This window comes from Rhineura floridana, chromosome 4 (genome assembly GCF_030035675.1).
Source record: "Rhineura floridana isolate rRhiFlo1 chromosome 4, rRhiFlo1.hap2, whole genome shotgun sequence".
Classification (NCBI taxonomy): domain Eukaryota; kingdom Metazoa; phylum Chordata; class Lepidosauria; order Squamata; family Rhineuridae; genus Rhineura; species Rhineura floridana.
In genome coordinates, this window is record NC_084483.1 from 162,025,877 (window position 1) to 162,044,918 (window position 19,042).

General features: G+C 41.0%; 1 protein-coding gene across 1 annotated transcript in view; it reads right to left on the reverse strand.

The window, feature by feature from the left end:
• Positions 1 to 19,042, reverse strand: part of CAPN13 (calpain 13) — a 106,497-nt gene that overhangs the window by 73,740 nt on the left and 13,715 nt on the right. Inside the window, exons 3-5 of the mRNA XM_061626118.1 lie at positions 18,430 to 18,499; positions 12,271 to 12,389; positions 236 to 369 (exon numbers count right to left, since the gene is read on the reverse strand). Coding sequence (XP_061482102.1) covers positions 236 to 369; positions 12,271 to 12,389; positions 18,430 to 18,499 — 323 coding nt within the window. The remainder of the gene's footprint in view (positions 1 to 235; positions 370 to 12,270; positions 12,390 to 18,429; positions 18,500 to 19,042) is intronic.

Sequence of the window (19,042 nt, forward strand, 5' to 3'; positions counted from 1 at the left end):
GTGCTGTAAACCACTAGACCACACAATCAACAGGTGGGACTACCTTTTGAATAGGAATTCTACCTCTGCAGATATATTTGGTGAAGGTTTGTTACTTACATGTATCGCAGAATCATTGCCCGTGATCCCAGTCTAGCATGGCCCAGGGTACTTTTATCTCAAACATCCACCAAAGATAGGCCACCATTATTAAAGAGAACTTGACTAAAAAGAAATAGATTCCATGTATATTTACTTGGCATAGGCTTTTTCAAGCAGCGGGGGCCAGAATTCGTTTCTGCTCCGAGGCTTAACAAATAAGTATTTTCCATCAACAAAAGGCAGCCGGTCATCTATCACCACATCCACCCAGTCTCCAAAGTACCAGAACTGGAAAACAAAGGAGAAAAGGATGAGCTTCTTTTATAAGAATATGTACTTTTCCTACAAAATAGAAAACGTTGTGCCATGATGCTACTCTTACAACATACATAGGAGCTTCTATGGCAGCATCCCCGGCCCAGGGCAAGGGAACCTTTAGGGCTAAGAACTCCATATGCCAATACAGTGAGTGCATAGGAAACTGTGTTATACGGGTACATGTAGCACAATATTGTCTACATCAGGGGTAGCCAACCTGGTGCCCTCCTAATGTTGTGCACTAAACTCCCATAATCCCTAACACTGGCCATACAGCTAGAACCTATGGAAGTTGTGGACCACAACATTTCCAGGGCATCAGGTTGGCTACCCCTCCTCTACACCAGGATTGGGGGATGTTTGGCCTTCCAGATGTTGTTGGGCTCCAACTCCCATCAGTCATAGCCAGTGTATCCAATATCAGCAGATACCACAGGTTCCCCATTCCTCATCTATGCCAACGGATGGTGATTCTTCATGATCTCAGACAAGGCTCTTTGCCAGCCCTACCTTGAGGTGCCAAGGACTGTATTTGGGCCCTTTTCCATGCAAATCATCTGTTCTACCACTGAGTTACGACCCCTTATGCCCCATGTGACCATTTGCCTCTAACGGCACATTATAGTTGCCTCCATGGATCCAGTTCAACTTCCACACAATCAATGACAAATTCAGAACGTCTGTTTGTCAGCTGCCTGCAGACAGAGAAGCAGATGACAAGTGGCGATGTTGTTTTCAATACTGCTGTGCTTGTTTGTACATGAGGCTTTTCAAGTGCCGGAACATTTGCATTGTTTCACCTGCCAATGACCTCTTTTAATTGCAATTAAAATTAGTATTTTAATTGTAGAGTATTTCACTGATTTGTAAGAACTCTTGAAAATTATAAGGGGAAAAAAGGAGGTAAGATACTGTATCTGAAATGGCCAAATTTGTTTACTCAAATATTTTCAAAGTTATGATATCCTTTTGGAAGAATAAAACACGAAAAGCAAAAACAAAATGGATTGATCCACTTTTTCACAGTTCCACAAAATCATGCTTCCTTAGAGAAAGAAAGATGAGAAGCAGGTCCTCTGCATTAGGTCTGCTGCAAAACCTGTTCCATCTAGCTCCTCCCTCCCTCAATTGTTACCTAACAGGAGTAATTCCATCAGGCTGCGAGAGAGAGATGAGAAGTGAGAGGTCAGCTCTATCTGGCTTTGTCTTAGGGATGGGCAAATCTGCCAATTTTAGGTTCTCTATCCTTTTTCCAATCTTAACTTCAGCTCTCCACATTTCCACATCAGTTTGTGATTTTTTTAAAAAAAATCCTCATGAAAATTCCTTAGCATTTTAGTGTAACTTTTTCCTAATATACACATATTTGTGTATGCAATGTTGCCTAATGTACATATTTTTGCAAAGCAGTTTCCCCTAATATCATGCATTTTTGTATGTCATTTTTCACGAATGTGTGCATTTTTATACATACTTTACCCTAGTATATGCATTTTTGTACACATTACTTGGCTGGAGAACTACATTGCAAAATTCAGAAAATGCTCATTTGTGGCTGTGTTTTTGCTTTGTGTACTGTTTCAGAAAGTGCAAATTAGGTAGGCTGATCTTTACATGTGATCTGAATCAAATTTCTCTCTCCCCCATTCCCCCCCCCCTCTCTGAATTGTTTTCATCCAAGCTGGTTGTTATAAGAACTGAAGAAGTAGTGCTTAACTTTGCTTGTTTTCTTCTTCCCTCTTCATCTATTTTTCCTTGTGTGTCATATTTTTTAGATTGGAAGCTGACAGGCAGGGACTGTCTTCTTTTTATTGCTCTCGTTTAAGCCTCTCTGGAAGCAATGATTAAGTATGATCTGTAATCAAGCCCCCCCCATTTCTATTTCTTTTGTTTGTTTGCTTTATACCCTGTCAAATATTTACGGACTGTACCTGTAAAGTATCTCCTGTAAAATAAGATTACTGTGGGCTATTATCTGTCAGTTAGATGGCTGGAAAGAAGTCTGCTGGCCACTTAAGCAGCTTGATAGTACAGATGCTCCTCTAACAAATACAAATTCATGTGAATGAATTTGATGAAGTGTTTCAAGAAAGGAAGAAACAAGAGGGTTCGCTGGAGACAAACCAAAGGATCTATTTTTACAATCATTAGCAGGCTAATGTAGTGTGTCATGACTTTGTTAACAGTATGGGACAAAATCTCCACAGTTGCACTATGAAGATATAAATTGATGTGTCCAGGAAAAATTTGGTTCAATCAGTGTGGCTATTACTTCTAAGACTGGGTCCTTGGAAAAGTAACAAAGAAGAACAGAACAAGGTCATTTATGATCATGAAAGGCACAGTCACAAAGAAATACCAGGAATATTGGAGCAGTCCTGGCAGACTTTCAGTTCCATTCCTCCTTTTCTTAACAGCATGTTCCTAAGCAGAGATCATCTTAAGAAAAGGTAGCTTAGTTAATATTTGCCTGTCTTTCCAAGCAATGTAAAATAATAGCTCTAGTACCATGATGCTTCTGCAGCACAGAGACAAGATTCTCAGGGCAGGGACCTGTCCTCTTGTATATGGTAAAGTGCCAGGTACATTTATAGTGTAGTAGTAGTAGTAGTAGTAGTAAATACTGGAGAGATTCTCCTTGTAGCACCATTCTTCATATTATTATTGAAAGACAATAACACAATACTCAAAATGTACAGCCACGCAAATCTTCACGTGATGGGGCAGAGCTGCCCTTCTGCCACCAGTGTGGCTGCTGCTTACCTGGATTGGGCCAGGTCAGGTAACGGAGAGGTCGAGGCCATGCGGTCACGCTGGAGAGAGCACTGCCACTCCTTCCAGGCAACAAGGTGGCCCTGGCTCCATCCAGATAAGCAGTAATGATGCTGGTGTCAGGTGGCAGCTCTGCAGCTCCACCTTATGTGTATCACTGCTGGTGAAAAAGGCATGTTTTGCATGAAGGACAGCTGTCCCAAAGAAGCAAGATATGGTGCTTCAGACTGGTGAAAGAAGTGGTCATTCCATGCACAAAATGCCGGGCACTTAAGCCAACAGTGAAACAATCAAGTGGGATGCACAACAGATCAGTCTGTATTTTCGAATGAGGAATAATAACTCAGTTAAGCCATGTCTAAGGCTGGGCTCCCTCTTGGTCCATATTGTTTTGCCTGGGAGGAAGGGAGAACAGCATCCCATTTAACCCCAATCCCCTGTCTGATGGCAGAGGTCAGACTATGTACTGCAGTTCTGCCTTTCAGTTCCAAGACAGCTCAACTCTCTGCCCCATCTACTTGTATTAATTGATACAACTGCAGGAGGGGAAAGTAGTAACTCCTTCTGGTAGAGGCCTTTTTGTAACCCTTCCTTCATGACCTGTTTAACCATGTGGCTTTCCTCTCTCATTTTCCTTTTGATCTGCTTATCCTGGGATCCACGTGTATAAACAGCTGTCTTCATTGTACTTCGGAAGCTCCACTGAGCTTTTCCTCAATTTAGGAAAATTCGTTATAAATAAAGTTTGGGAATCTAGTTCAATAAGTTTTAGAACATTGTGGTTGGAATTATTTCAAAATTGTTGTGCATGAAACAGCCCCCCAAAATCTAGTTGTGGAAATCAGATTAATAAAAATTGTTAAGGCCAAGTAAATGATTTTCGTATATGGGTCAATTTGGAAAGGGTTCACTGAGATTATGGAGGATAAAGCTATCAGTGGCTATTCCAGAGCTTGGAAAAGTTACTTTTTTGAACTACAACTCCCATCAGCCCAATCCAGTGGCCATGCTGGCTGTGGCTGATGGGAATTGTAGTTCAAAAAAGTAACTTTTCCAAGCTCTGCTATTAGCCATGATGGCTATGCTCTGCCTCCATGGTCAGAGCAGAGCCTGGACAAGTTACTTTTCTTGAACTACAACTCCCATCAGCCCCAGCCAGCATGGCCACTGGATTGGGCTGATGGGAGTTGTAGTTCAAAAAAGTAACTTGTCCAAGCTCTGGGTCAGAGGCAGTATGCTTCTGAATACCAGTTGCTGGAAACCACAGGAAGTCAGAGTGGTCTTGTGCTCTGGTCCAGCTTGCAGGCTTCCCACAGGCACCTGGCTGGCCACTATGAGAACAGGATGCTGGACTAGATGGGCCATTGGCCTGATCCAGGGGGCTCTTCCTAGGTTTTTATTCTCAGAAGGGTTGCTGGTGGTGTCTCCAGTAACATTCTTTTTAGTTTCTATTGAGGTTGTGATTCTGTGAGACAATCATGAACACTTCAAACATTGATTATCATCGCTCAGATTGAGGTTGCAAACTAATGGAACAAAGGGTTGCAATCCATCTATTGAGGATTATCTGCAAAGACCACAGAACACACCACATCTGGTGAAATCCATGGACTCATGTTGTCTTAAGTTGTAATTTATTTGTTCATTTTGAACAGTCAAATAGATAATTGTGTTTTTTTGTTTTGAATCAGCATCTGCAACTAATGTTTATGTAGAAACAAAACCTAGTGATAATTTCTACTCCTTATAAATATTTTGTAGGACTTTCTTCTTCTTTCCTCCCCTTTCTCTGTTAAAATGTAATATTTTGGAGGAGGGGCCATAGCGCAATGGTAGAACACCTTCCTTGCTTGCAAAAGGCCCCAGATTCAATCCCCAGCAACTCCTGGTAGATTTTGGAAAGACCTCTTTCTGAAATCCTGTAGAGCAGCTACCAGACAATGTGAAAAATACCAAGCTAGGTGATTCAATGGTTGGACTCAGTAGAAGAAAGCTCCCTGGTAGACTATGGGAATGCTGTGGACATAATATATCTCAACTTCAGCAAAGCTTTTGACAAAGTGCCTCATGATATTCTGATTGGCAAGCTACATCGGCCCAGTGCTCTTCAACATTTTTATTAATGACTTGGATGAGGAGGTGCAAGGAACACTTATCAAATTTGCAGATGATACAAAATTAGGAGGGATACCTAATACCCTGAAGAACAGATACAAAATCAAAAGTGATCTTGATAGCACTGGGCTGAAAACAACAGAATGAATTTTAAAGGGATAAGTGCAAAGTTCTGCACCTAGGAAAAAGAAGCCAAGTGCAAAGAATGAGATGGGGGATACTAGGCTCAACAATACTACATGCAAAAAGCACCTTGGAATTGTTGTTGATCACAAGCTGAATATGAGCCAACAGTGCGATGTGGCTGCAAAAAAATGCAAATGCTATTTTAGGCTGCATTAACAGAAGTATAGTTTCCAAATAATGTGACATACTAGTTCCCCTCTATTTGGCACTAGAAAGGCCGCACCTTGAGTACTGTGTCCAGTTCTGGATGTCAACTTTAAGAAGGATATGGACAAACTGAAACAGGTTCAGAGGAGGGTAACAAGAATTATCAGGGGACTGGAAACAGATCCCTATGAGGAGAGACTGAAAGAACTGGACATGTTTAGCCTTGAGAAGAGAAGACCGAGGGGAGATATGATAGCACTCTTCAAGTACTTGAAAGGTTGTCGATCAGAGGAGGGCCAACATGTCTTCTCAATCATCCTTAGAGTGCAGGACATGGAATAATGGGCTCAAGTTACAAGACCTCTACTGAACATCAGGAAAAGCTTCCTAATAGAGTTATATGACAATGGAACCAATGACCTTGGGAGGTGGTGGGCTCTCCAACACTAGAGGCATTCAAGAGGCAACTAGACAGCCACCTGTCAGGTATGCTTTAATTTGGATTCCTGCATTGAGCAGGGGGTTGGACTCAATGCCCTTATAGGCCCCTTTCAACTCTACTATGATTCTACATAATTATAACATATTGTATACCTGATTTACATTGGGAGTGGGTTACCTATTGAATAGTGAGAATACTATTCTTACATCTTGTTCTTTGGGATTGGTATAACCAAGGATTATATACCAAAAATGGATGATGGAATTTTGAATCTAAAGGCAGCATTTGATCTCTCTCCTACATTCTGAACCTTCCAAATTAATTTTAGCTTTAAAAAATAATCCAGGAAACCAAGTTTAAATTTTGCATAACAAAAATTAGAAAGGCTAATGCAAATTTGGTTTATCTGAACCATCAAAGTAAAAGCACAGCTTTGAGCCAGTAAAAATAATCAAATTTGTTTCATCTTTAATAATTGTAGCCAATTGGCAAAGAACAAATGGGTATACATGAAAGACACTTGGAGCACTGTTTTTTCAAACTCTTTGATACTTGAATTTTTTTTTATTTTACTCACAATCAAAAGCTTGTGCCAATCGCCAACAGCATGAGGCAGCTGGCCTATTGACTGAGAAGGTTTAAGGTTAAAACTGCAATGCACTTTTTATTAAACACCCTAGGAAGCCACATGGTTTAAGTGCAAACAAGAAGGTGTCTTTCAAGGGGTTGCAGCAATTTCATCCACATATTGGAAGATTTCCAAGCATCAAAAGTAAAGTTCACAATAAAACAGAAACCCCCCTTTTCTTTTGGTGGTTAATTCAGATGCTCCTGCTTAGCGCAAAGAAAAGAAAACTGTGCTGTAGAGCTGTTAAGATCACTTGGCCTACAGAATATTGTTTAATTTACTAATGGAAAAACTTGTTACTACCATTTTCTCTGTTGTTTTAAAAAGCACACAATATAACCTACAAAAAAGATAAAATCAATAAAATTATTATAATTCTGCAAAGCCCCAGAAGAACAGGGGTTGAGAACTTTATATACAAGGGATCTTTTTGTTCTTGCCTGGGCATAATTAACTGCAAACAAGGACCATAAACAGTAAAACTAAGCTAAAGCAACTGCTTTGCCCCCAAGTCATGGGCTGTATACATTTAAGACACATTTAAAGCACACACACCCCAAGAATCCTGGCCACTGTAGTTTACCCTCACTGAGCTACAATTCCCAGCACCCTTAGCAGACTAAAATTCCCAGGATTCCGGGGTGGAGCTTAAATGTATAGTGTGTGTGTATGCAACCAAAATTCTAAACTGTATCGTTAAGGCAGGGGTATTTGACCTTTTTGGGTCTGGGGCACACTTGGAAATCTGTCACAGGTGCCACTCTGGGGAATGGAAATAAAAAGGGTGGAGCAAATCTTCTCTTTCCAGCCAGTCCAGCTACTGTTGAATATTAATAAAAAGGGAGGAATTTCCCCTCACCCCACAAAAAAGAAAAATCAGGAGTAGGTGGAGTCCTGAGGGAGTATTTGTAGGCAACATAGCACCCATGGGTGCCATGTTGGTGACCCTGAGTTAAGGAATATCCCCAAATTCCCAACAGAAACTCATCGTATCATTTTATCCATAGCCTCCACCTTTAAATTAGGAACCTCCACCTTTAAGTTAGAGACCCTCAGGAGGGGCATGAATTCTGAAGACTGACAATGCTAGCAACTATTACTAATTACATTTTAATAAGGCATTCCCAAAAGGAAAAAAAATACAGGGAAAGAGATTATAGTGGTTTACCAGGGGCGGTTAACTCAAGAGAGGGTCAGCCCCTGGTAATCAGAAATAGTTGGAAGCTCAGGCTGGCCATGCGTCTGACCTTACAAAGGACAGTCTTCTATCTGAAGGGCTGCCAAGCCCCAATCTTATTTCAAGATGAAAAACAGTAAGGAAAGCAGGGGCTAGTTGCCCACTCAGCCTCTGGACAGACACAGGTCACAGTCTTCCATATTGTATTTCTATTTATATTATAGTGATTATTTCTAAATTTGTATCTAAGTGTACAAATCAGCATATGCAAATATTATGCAAATCTGTCCTCTTTTGCCCTCTTTTTCTAGGCAATGCATCTTTTCTCTCTCTTTTTCTTTTTCTTTTTTGGGAGGTCATGTATAAGTGGACTGAGTCCTGGTTTGTATATTATCTAGGGATTTTGCTTTCTGAAGGAACGGCAGCTCCCCTCCCCCCATGAGGATAGATTTATTTAGTATGTTTATATCAAGTCTTTCTTCCATTATGGAACTCGAGGTGGCATAACATGTGATTCCTGGGCTGCCTCCTATTGAGACACTGACCAGAGCCAAACCTACTCAGCTTCAGCATAATGGCTGCATCACAGATGACTTAATGTATGAGTTAGGGCCTCCACATGACCAGATTCTGTATGATGCTCCTGGCTCATATGTACATCTATCTATGTGGTGGAGATAGTTCATCATCTACCATGCAAAGGCCCCAGATAATGTATTAACCAAGGCTAAGACCAGGCTAGAACTGCTACCATCACAGGATGGAAACAATGAGAATTCTAAGACTTTTTTAAAATAATAATAATAAAATGCATGGATTTTAATGTTCTTCAGCTACAAAAATATGAGTGAATTAAGCGTGGAAGGAGGGGAGAAAGGGGAGAGCAGCAGATGGAGGCAATCTTCTCTGGTTGCTTGGCATTCACTTTTGTCACCTTAGATTGCACTTATTCACTCATACTATAAGAAGTGTTGGTATTTTATTTCAGATACAAAATGGTGCCTATGCTGAAGTTTTGTGTTATTAGTTTTTTAAGATTTGCCATCTGTTTGAAAATAGTTCAACTAAATGCAAATATTTTGTTGCAAATGGAAATAGTCTCATTGCTTTTACAGCTGACCATCATCATGAATGGATACAGATGGACATTTCGCTACAACGTCCACAGAGATACATTACAATATTCTTCTTAGAGTTTGACAGTGTGATACAGAGATCCAAATTAGAGCAAGATTAGCTTTAATAGCTTTGTAATCTTTACAATCCTGCCAAAGAGAAGTATTACGACACATTGGGTGCAATGTGTGGTAAGATATGGGGCTAAACGGTGATCAATATCCACCCACACAATAAGTATACTGGGGTGACCAACCTGGTGCCGACAGGCACCATGGCATACACAATGGCCTCCAGTGGCATCCTCAGCAGATGCCTCAGACTCCAAGCTTTCATTTTTTAAAAAAAAGTAAGTATTTAGCCCTCCTAGAAAGAAGGTTATGAAACAAAACGTATATGCAACCTTCTAAGGAATTTCTGTGAAATAAGCCAGCCTGGCTGCTCCTGCTTTTCAGTGTTTTTAAACAATGAGTGAAGTCAGAGCTGTGATTGATAAGTGAGTTATTTGGATACTAGGGAATAGAAATCCCTGGCGTCCTAAAGAGCTGCTGATTTCCCCTCCCTTCTAGTGCACTTTTCCTGTTCCTGTCTCCTTTTTTCTAGTCCTTGGAAACTGCATAGTTTGTCCTTCCTTTTACCCTAGCAACTAGGACACACCTTTCTTGTGGTGGGTTCATCTGAGATCAGGTAGTCACCAGGAGCAAACAATACTGCACAATAAGTGTAGGTGAATGTTAAGTAATCCCACACCCCAACAAATGTGAAAAGTTTCATCATGTTTACCCTCTAATTTTGTGTCATGCTATTCCCCTTCATGGCAGCCATTTTGTGTAAAGGCTGTTGATGCTGGGTTGGTGACCCCTGTGTATTGCCATGCCCCCCTGGCAGCAATTTGTGAGTGGCACCCTGGAACTCTCAAAATTTGAAATGTGCCAACTGGTCCAAAAAGATTGGCAGACCCTGCAGTATACCAAATAGTTGCATGTTCTGTGTGGTGAATTACTGTTTGGTCAGTGATAAACTTCCATCCATTTTGAATCCCAGTTACATTTAGTTGCCAAGGATATACTTTTTGGCTTTTTTTTAAAGTTGCCAATCCTTATAATAAGAGCCTGTAACAGATCGTAGCAAAATTTAACAGTCATTTCTACTGACTGAAAAGAGAACAACAATTCAGTATTCACTAGAAACAGTGTGGTATAGCATTGAACTAGGGTTCTAATCCCCACTTAAGTCCTGAAGTTCACTGGGTGACCTTGGGCCAGTCATTGTCTCTCAATGCAACCTGCTTCATAGAGTTGTTGCAGGGATAAATGGGAGGATAAACCAACTACCCTAAGTTTCCTGGAGTACAGTAATAAATAATAACTTAATAATAAGGTAATTAATAATGATGATTTCCTTTGATATATTTATCCTGACCTTTCTTTCAGAGAAACGTGCATGGGATTCTGAGCTAGTATCCCATCCACTTACTGGACAGGCCCAGACCTACATAGGTTTATAGTAGGCATAACAATACATCAGGTACTTTTTGACCAATCTCTGTGGATTGGGCTGTTAAATCAGTGCTTCCCAATTGCTAAAATTTCTTTGAACTAATATAAAAATGGCAGGCACTACGACTGAAATGGAAAATAGGCTTTTTATCTCTTTGTGGAAAAAATGGTGAATTCTTTACAATGTTGCATGAAAACTAATTACCAAGCTGTGCTGCATTAGCAGCAACTTTGAAGAGATAATTTAAGAGCATTATGGACAAATATTTGATTCAGGGGCGTGGGTGTTTAGGTTGGGTTTTGTTTGGTTTAGTCTGACCTTCTTGTCAGAGGAAAAGTAGATCCAGGTGTATTGAGTTGCTGATAAGAGGATAGTGGAAAATATTTCCAAATACCATAATAAATTCTACTTCTTAATAAGAATAATGGAATCTCCTGAATAATGTGTACAGGCTTTTCATGAAGCAATTCCTATATTAAACCTGTACTGGAGAGAATAATGCAAAGTACTGTTGTGTTGAAATCTCCAGCTTCTCAAAAGTTTTTGTTCCCTGCAAAAGAGGCTTCTGTTTTTCTGCCTCATTCACAAGGCATTTTAGAATTTCTTTTATTATTTTGGTGGGTGCAAGGCTGAGCTTATCTTATCATTATGAGATGGCCAAGGGTGGTTGTGTGTGCTTTTTTCTTTACATTATACCAGGTGTGTGGAACCTTTGGCCCTCCAGAGGCTGCTGAACTACACCTCCCATCACCCCTGGCCATTGGCCATGCTTGCTATCAGGAGTTGTAGTTCAGCAACATCTGTAGGGCCAAAGGTTCCCCACACCTGTGTTGAATATTTCTCCAGTGGTCTGCAGCCTCCCTGGCTGCTCACACTTCATGATCTTTCTTCTCCTGGCTTTAACTGAAGCACAGGAAGCCAGCTACCAAGTGCTTCAGATTGGTACACTTGCTGATTTTGATTTTAAAGGAAGTCCTTCCTTTTCCTGTTTCTTTTTTTAAAAAAACTTTCTACAGTGATTTTTCTTAAAGAGTTTGTTTTAATGATATAGCAACATATCAGACACAAGGCAGGCAGCCACCCTGTCTCCCTGTGCTTACAGGAAAGGCCAGCAGAAGATTGCATGCAGTTTTCATGATCATCTGGAAAGGCTGCAGAATGCAGACCACCAAAGAGGTCTTGTAGAATGAAAGAAAAGGACATTCACTAAGTCCCTCAGCCATCTCAGAAGTAAGGTAAGCTCAACCAAAACTTTGCACCACACCCTTCAGAATTTCACTGTAATTTCCCCTTCTCTTTCATAATTTTCTGCTGCATTTTTTCCTTTTTAATTAGTGGAGAATGGTAAAAAAAAAAACAGATTTTTTTCAGCATAGCACTATTGCAAAGCTATATATTAAGACCAAATGCATACAGTATAAAGGGTAGATTATCAAGGCAAATCAAACATCAACAGTTCTGCCATGCACACTGACACTATTATGTACTGTAACTAGAAAGATTTGCACTAAATGCTTCCAGTCCTTAGATGTGCTGACTGCAAAGAGGGCCAAATGACTTAAGATAAGTTAACATTGTTCATTTCCCTGGAGGGATCTTTATTATTTTATGTATTTTAACATGTATTCTGTCTATATGTTAAATTTTTGCTCTTAAACCTACATTTTGATGACCAACTGTAGCAAACATTAAATAAATGTATCTTTTTACCATCAACAGCTGTAAGTTCTGGAGTTTTGTTCTGAACACATAATTCGAAATGGCACAACAACATACTACTTTACATACCCGAAAATGAAAAATTCCTGCATAATTGTGTTTGAATCCTTGGCCTTCTGGAATAACATTTTCCAGGAACCGCTGTTGTAGGGTCAAAGAACCCAGAGCTGCCAGAACCCAACAATCACCTTGGAAAAGATAAGAGACAAGTTGTAATTATTCTCACAGTGGTCTCCATTGTCCTAGCAGACAATCATTTCCCCAAAGTTCATAATTACTTGGTTCAGAATATAATTTGTACAACTGGTAATGCTTGTCTGCGTTTCCCTCAGACATTCCTCATAGGAGCTCTCTTCAGGGTTTCCCAAACGCAAGCAATTACCGTTGCATGAGGGATAGAGGGGGAGCATAAGTGCAGAAGATGACCAAAGACCTGTCCCAGTCAGGGCCGGCCATAGGGGTGAGCAAGCTGGGTGCTTTCCCAGGGTGCCAAGCCGAGGGGGGCATGCCAAGCTGAGCTCAGTGTCTGTGTTTTTTTTAATGTACTGTCTGCAGTGAACTAAGGTGGCAAAAACCACACACGTTAACCAGAGCAGTCAGGTTACAGATCACCACCACAGGTTTATTCTTTTTTATCACTAGCTGCCTTGCTGACATTTTCATCAGGACTAGTGGCCTGAGCATCCCAGCAAAGTGTCAAATTGAACTCTCCATCTCCTTATCTGGGCCACTCTCTCTGCCACAACTTTTTGTCACTATTGGGAAATCCTATTATCTCCTCTGCCTCCACAGAGCACAACAGGACCATCTTTCACTTCTCATTTTCCTCCCACATCCAGAATGTTGTTAAATCCTTCTACTACTCCTTCCTTTGCAGCCTGCACAAAATTTGCCTTCCCCCCCCCACATCAGCTGCTGAAAATCTTTTGCATATTCAGTTCATCTCTCATGTAGGCCATTTCAAATTTCTCCTTGCTAGTTTTTGCCTTGCTTTTACTCTCTCCTCCATCTGCTAGAATAATTTTCTCTTCCATCAGTAGGACCAAATGACCTCTTACTTTTTGCCTCTGCACTGACTCAGCATCACTTTCCACAGTGCAGGCTCCCCTGTTTCCTCTTAAGAAACTGTATTAACTTTATCTGTTCCCTCATCCCAATTTACGTCTCTCCTCTCACCCTCTGCTTTTCACAAGCCTGTTATAATTAGAGCTGAGCTGAAATTTCTCAGCTGGCTTTTTTTTCTGGAACCATTTCTGATTTTTTTTTCTCGCTCCCCCATCCCATCTACCTAGAGAAAGAAGGCCACTACATAGAATTTTCTCTGAATAGTCTCCACCATTTTTGGTGATAGCTGTCTTTTTCTTCCCATAATGCCCTAGAATGATGCTAGGTATGGGTCATGTACAGGATACAAAATGGCAGCCAAGGTGCTAACATATTTGCTGTTGGTGCTGCAACCAAAACAAAAACAACCTTAGGGCAAAAAAAGAGAAGACGCTGTGCTTCAGCCAGTACTAATGGTGAGCTCCATCCTCAAGAAACTGTTGAAGAATTTCTCCTCCCTATGGAAAAAAAATCAGGGAAATGGGTTGTCCAGTGTCTCTGCCCATAAATAGGGTGAGGAATTCTGACAGGTCACATTCGCTTCAGACTAGTTATAACCACCCTTTCCTTCTTTCACTTCCTATTCATGCTTTCTTTCATTGTCACTTCATAATCTCCTTTTATCAGCCAAGCCTTCTCCTCCTTCTCTTCAACACACGCCAAAACTCAGTATATGTCTGCAAAACATTTTCTTTACACACCATAGATTTCCCTATTCTGATCTTCACTTTTTTTCTACTAAACTAGCAAGCCCTCACATCTCTTCCTCTCCACACACCCGTTTATTGCAAGTCCACTTGATGCAACCTGGGCCACACAATTAAGCGTGAACTTAAGTTTCCTTTGAAATCACCAAAGGGGCTTAACCTTGGTGAGATTGCCTTCCTGGAATAAGGAGGCAAAACATGTAAGTGTTGAGCTGCAATTTTATTAAGTGTAATGTTTAAAAGGATCTGCAACCTAATTGCATGGGCTTTAACTATTCATTCAACTGCAGAGTGTAAAGGAGTAATAGGAAATTTTACAATATAATTTTAGATCTAGAACATACAGCTAGCATCTTAATGAGAAAATGTGAAGGAGATATTGGACATGAAATAATAATCAGTGAATGGAAACGGCTATGGATCCACATACCACATAGGCTAGTTTCAAATGACATAAAGGAAAACTATTCTAAAATTTATTACGATTAGTATTTAACACCGCATAAACTAAACCTGATTTATAGATCAGGCTAAGACTATTGCTGAGACAATACACATAGATTTTATGCACATGTGTGTATTGGGAATATCGTAGCATTCAGATTTTATGGAGTACAATCTGTAATACAATTACAGAAATGCCAGGATATCCTATCCATCAGGATTCCAAGATACTACTTCTGGAAAACACAGTCCCAGATGCCAGCCAAGTAGTCGTAATAAACCTGTTAGCAGCAGCCAAAGTAATTAAAACAAAGAATTAGGGAGAAAAGTAATGCTATTCCTACAATAGATTGGTTTGAGAAAATATGGCCATTGATTAAATTAACTTATAGAACACAGATTAACTACCCTCCTTAAAAATACCTCATTGGATCCAGAAGTGTTAAATAGCTATCGCCCAGTAGCAAATACCCCTTTTTTGGGCAAAGTGCTTGAGAAGGTGGTGGCGATCCAACTTCAGGCATTCTTGGAGGAGACTGAATAAATGGATCCATTTCAGTCTAGCTTTAGGCCAGGTCATGGCACTGAAACTACCTTGGTCATCCTGGTTGATGACATTTGTCAAGAGAGAGAGAGAGGGAGTGCAATCCTGCTTGTTCGTCTTGATCTCTTAGCAGCTTTTGATACTGTTGACCATGACATCTTTCTGGAGCGGCTCAGAAGGTGAGTGTGGGGGGCACTGTACTTCAATGGTTCTGCTCCTACCTCAGGGATGTTTCCAGAAGGTAGGTGTGGGAGGCTTCTTTCAATGCCATGAGAGCTTTCATGTGAACCCCAGGGTTCCATCTTGGTCTCCATGCTATATGAAGAACATCTATATGAAGCCACTGGGAGTGGTCATCAGAAGGTTTGGACTGAAGTGTCACCAATATGTGGATAACACTCAGTTCCGTCTCTGTTTCATCTGAATTGGGAGAGGTACTTGAGGTACTAGACAGCTGTTTGGAGGCAGCAATGAGCTGGATGTGGGTCAACAAACTGAAACTGAATCCTGAAAAGACAGAGGTGTTATGTATTCCAAGTTTTCAAGTCCAGGAGATGGGAAGATGGCCTATTCTGAATGCAGTTGCACTCCCTTGGAAGGAGCAGGCACTTAGCTTCGGGGTGCTCCTAGATTCAACATTGTTACTGGAGGCTCAGGTGGCTTTGGTGGCTAGGAGTGCCTATTTTGCAGCTCTAGCTGGGTTGCCAGCTACAGCCCCTTTTGACGAGAGATGCATTAGCAACAGTACTCCATGCTCTGGTAACTTCCAGATTGGGTTATTGCAATGTGCTATATGTGGGGCTGCCCTTGAAGACAACTTGGAAACTTCAACTGGTCCAAAATGCAGTGGCCAGATTACTGGCTGGGGTTCCCTTTAGATCTCATATAACCCTTGATCGGAAACAGTTGTAGTCCAACACTGACCTGGGGTAGAGGCAGGGAGGGTAGGAGAAGGGGGAGGGGAGGAGATTGGGTGGGTGGGCACTGTGCGGGGGAAGCCGCTTTCCTTTCCAAAAGGAAAACATTGTGAACAATGTCATTGCCTTTCAGCGTTTCCCCCACCTTTTTATTCTACAGCAGGCACATGTAGCCTCCCACCCAAATTTAAACCAAAGCTGTCCCTGGCCACATCCACACCAGGGCTTTATTTCACTTTGGACAGTCATGGCTTCTCTCAAAGAATCCTGGAAGTGTAGTTAGTGAAGGGTGCTGAGGGTTGCTAGGTGATGCCCTGTTCCCCTCACAGACTTTTCAATCAGAGCGGCTGACTGTTAAATCAGTCTGGCCCCTGGAGCTCTGTCAGTGGAATAGGAGTCTCCTTTCAGCACCCTTCAGAAACTACACTTCCCAGGATTCTTCTTTGGGGGGAGTCAGGACTGTCTAAAGTGAAATAAATGTCTGGTGTGGGTGTGGCCCCCTGATTAGACAAGCCTAGCAGCTGTGAGTTTGGCTTTTAGAACACTGACAGTTGGTTCTTACTGAGCATGCCCGACATTATCATTGAGTTCAAGCCAAAACTTCTTAAATTAATTAAAAATCAGCCAGGCATTTTTTTAACTTTTAAACTGCAGAAGATGAAGGTCAGAGTATGGGGCAAGGTCAGTAATAGGATTACAAGTACTCTGTGAACATGGCTGATTTTTAATGGATTTCAACAGATTATGAGAACTCTGAAAGAAAAAAGTCCAAAAGGGACCTAGGGTTTTTTTTCTCTCTGTTTAGACTTTGAACTCTATTCTCTCTGTCTGTTTTGTGTATCGCCATGAAAATTTAGAGGGTTGTTAAGCAACTGTTTCTGAGTTCAAGTCTATAAGTTTTGTAAGGTTTTGTTTTGAAATGAGCTTATAGAAAGCATCAGAATGGCATGGGGGTATTTTCAATTTAACATTGCGGAATGTGAAAAATCCACACTGGCTATAGTATACAGCCACTCTTGTGGCTGTATAATGAAAGGCACTGGCAATGAAAAGGTTACTGAATGCAGATTACATTGATCTTCAGAGAGAGAGACTTTAGATAAATATAGGTACTACTAAGGTGCAAATTAAATGATCAGAACAATATTTGTTTGTTCAAGGGTCTGGACAAACCAAGAAACAACATGCTAAGTATTTGTTGTAAAGCTATCCTGAAGAGATAATCTTTCTTAACTACACTTCATCACATATACATGAACACATAACCTTTGGGCATGCCCACCAATACATAATCAAACACCTCCTTATTACATCACTAGACCACTCCTTTCTATATGCACACCCATAAAACTCAAAACCCATCTGAAGATCAGGTGTTGCCATTGATTAGTTAGTCATCACAGCTCCAATGATTTTCATGCATCTTCGTGTTGCATTCAGGGAACACCTTTAGCACATCATTGGATACTAGATCAAAAGCCTTGGTAAGGGTTCTGTGCCTGGCAGTGCCAAAGTCAGACAGATTTCAAAAAGAGTTGAAATCACTTCAGGCATAGAATTCCTGCTCCTAAGTGCGAGCCCTGTCTTAATCATATACTCACATCTACACAGCTACAGGATTTGCTCTAGCCAGAGTCAGGATAGGCGAAACTTTACATCAATCATTATCTTCTTGAGAGTTTCAAAATAAAGTGTGGTGCTCTACCACCTTATTTCATCTTAGAGATTATGACTGTAATGTGCTGTACCACATTAAATAATTCATATTATAATAATGCTATTTTCTATGATATAAACAGAATCTGAGGAATAATTCTGTATGAAAGTAAATTTCTGGGTATAGGATAAGTGAGGCACATTTATAGGACAATGCATGATTGTCTCCAGGAAAAGATCTCACCTCTCACAGAAGAATGCGTTAGGTAGGGGTCATGTGGGTGGTGGACACTACACAGGGATTCCAATGTACATGAGCAACATTGTCCTTTGGTAACTCTCAGGTGCCTTGCCTGTGCATCACCTGCAGCAGGACTGTGGCCTCCTTGGGGTACTCCCCACCTCCAGGTCCCACAGCTCAGGATAGGTGACCCAGGTTGGCCCCAAATGCACAGAGACCTGGCTGGGGGTGGCATGGGCTTAAGCAGCCCCTTTGGCTCACCCCTGACCAGGAGTGGTCCAATGTGCAGATACTCATACTGCTAACATGCCCCATCTCCTTTTGAAAGGGCCCTGCAAACCCACCTTAGCCCACACTGGCAGTGGCTGGGTGGACACACTTCTGATTAACAACAAAGGTTGGAGGTGCTATCCTGAACCCCTTGTGCTTGTCCATTGTCCATTCCATGTCATTGGAACAAGGCTACAGTAATAAGTACTTTTATAAAAACAATACAAATAATAATGAAAACAATGCTTTCTATAGCACTGCAATAAAATAAGGAGAGATTGGTAGGGTACAATAGCAGATAGGGGCCCGTCAACCCCAAGCACCAAAACAGAATTTGGATCTTACCTATGTTCCCTTGAAGAATATCAAATCTGCTTATGTAGTCCACAACTAAACTGGCATTCGGGAGTATATCCTTTGAAAGAGAGAAAACAGAATAACATGAGTTTCTGTCACTTAATATCAGGTTATAGCTGCCGATTATGTTCATTTTTTCATACCATTTGGTGAACTTTACTTGACAACACCTCTCTTGAGCAAGTTTGTACTCTTGTTGCACTGCAATCTGAAGCATGTCTACTCAGATGTAAGTCCAGTTGCATTCAGTGGGACTGGCTCTGAGGCAAATGGGATTAGGATTGCAGCCTTACTCTCTAGTAAGTGTATTTAGTACTGCAGTCTTCAGCAGGAATGTCGCAGCTTCTAGGCATGAACTTACTGAACTGTCTTGGCTCAAATGAAGAATCCTAATCATTTTCAGTCTCTCTGCATGTATCCATTCCCAAAAGGCTCAATGTACATGTAGACTAGTGTTTCCAGTTTCTGCTATAATATGAAAAAAGGTAGCATGCACATTTCCCCTCTATGAAAATACACAATCTCCACAATGAAGAATAGCTCACCCAACACACCTCTGGGGAGATGCAAGTGGGGACATACAAACCTGTCAATTTTGGCT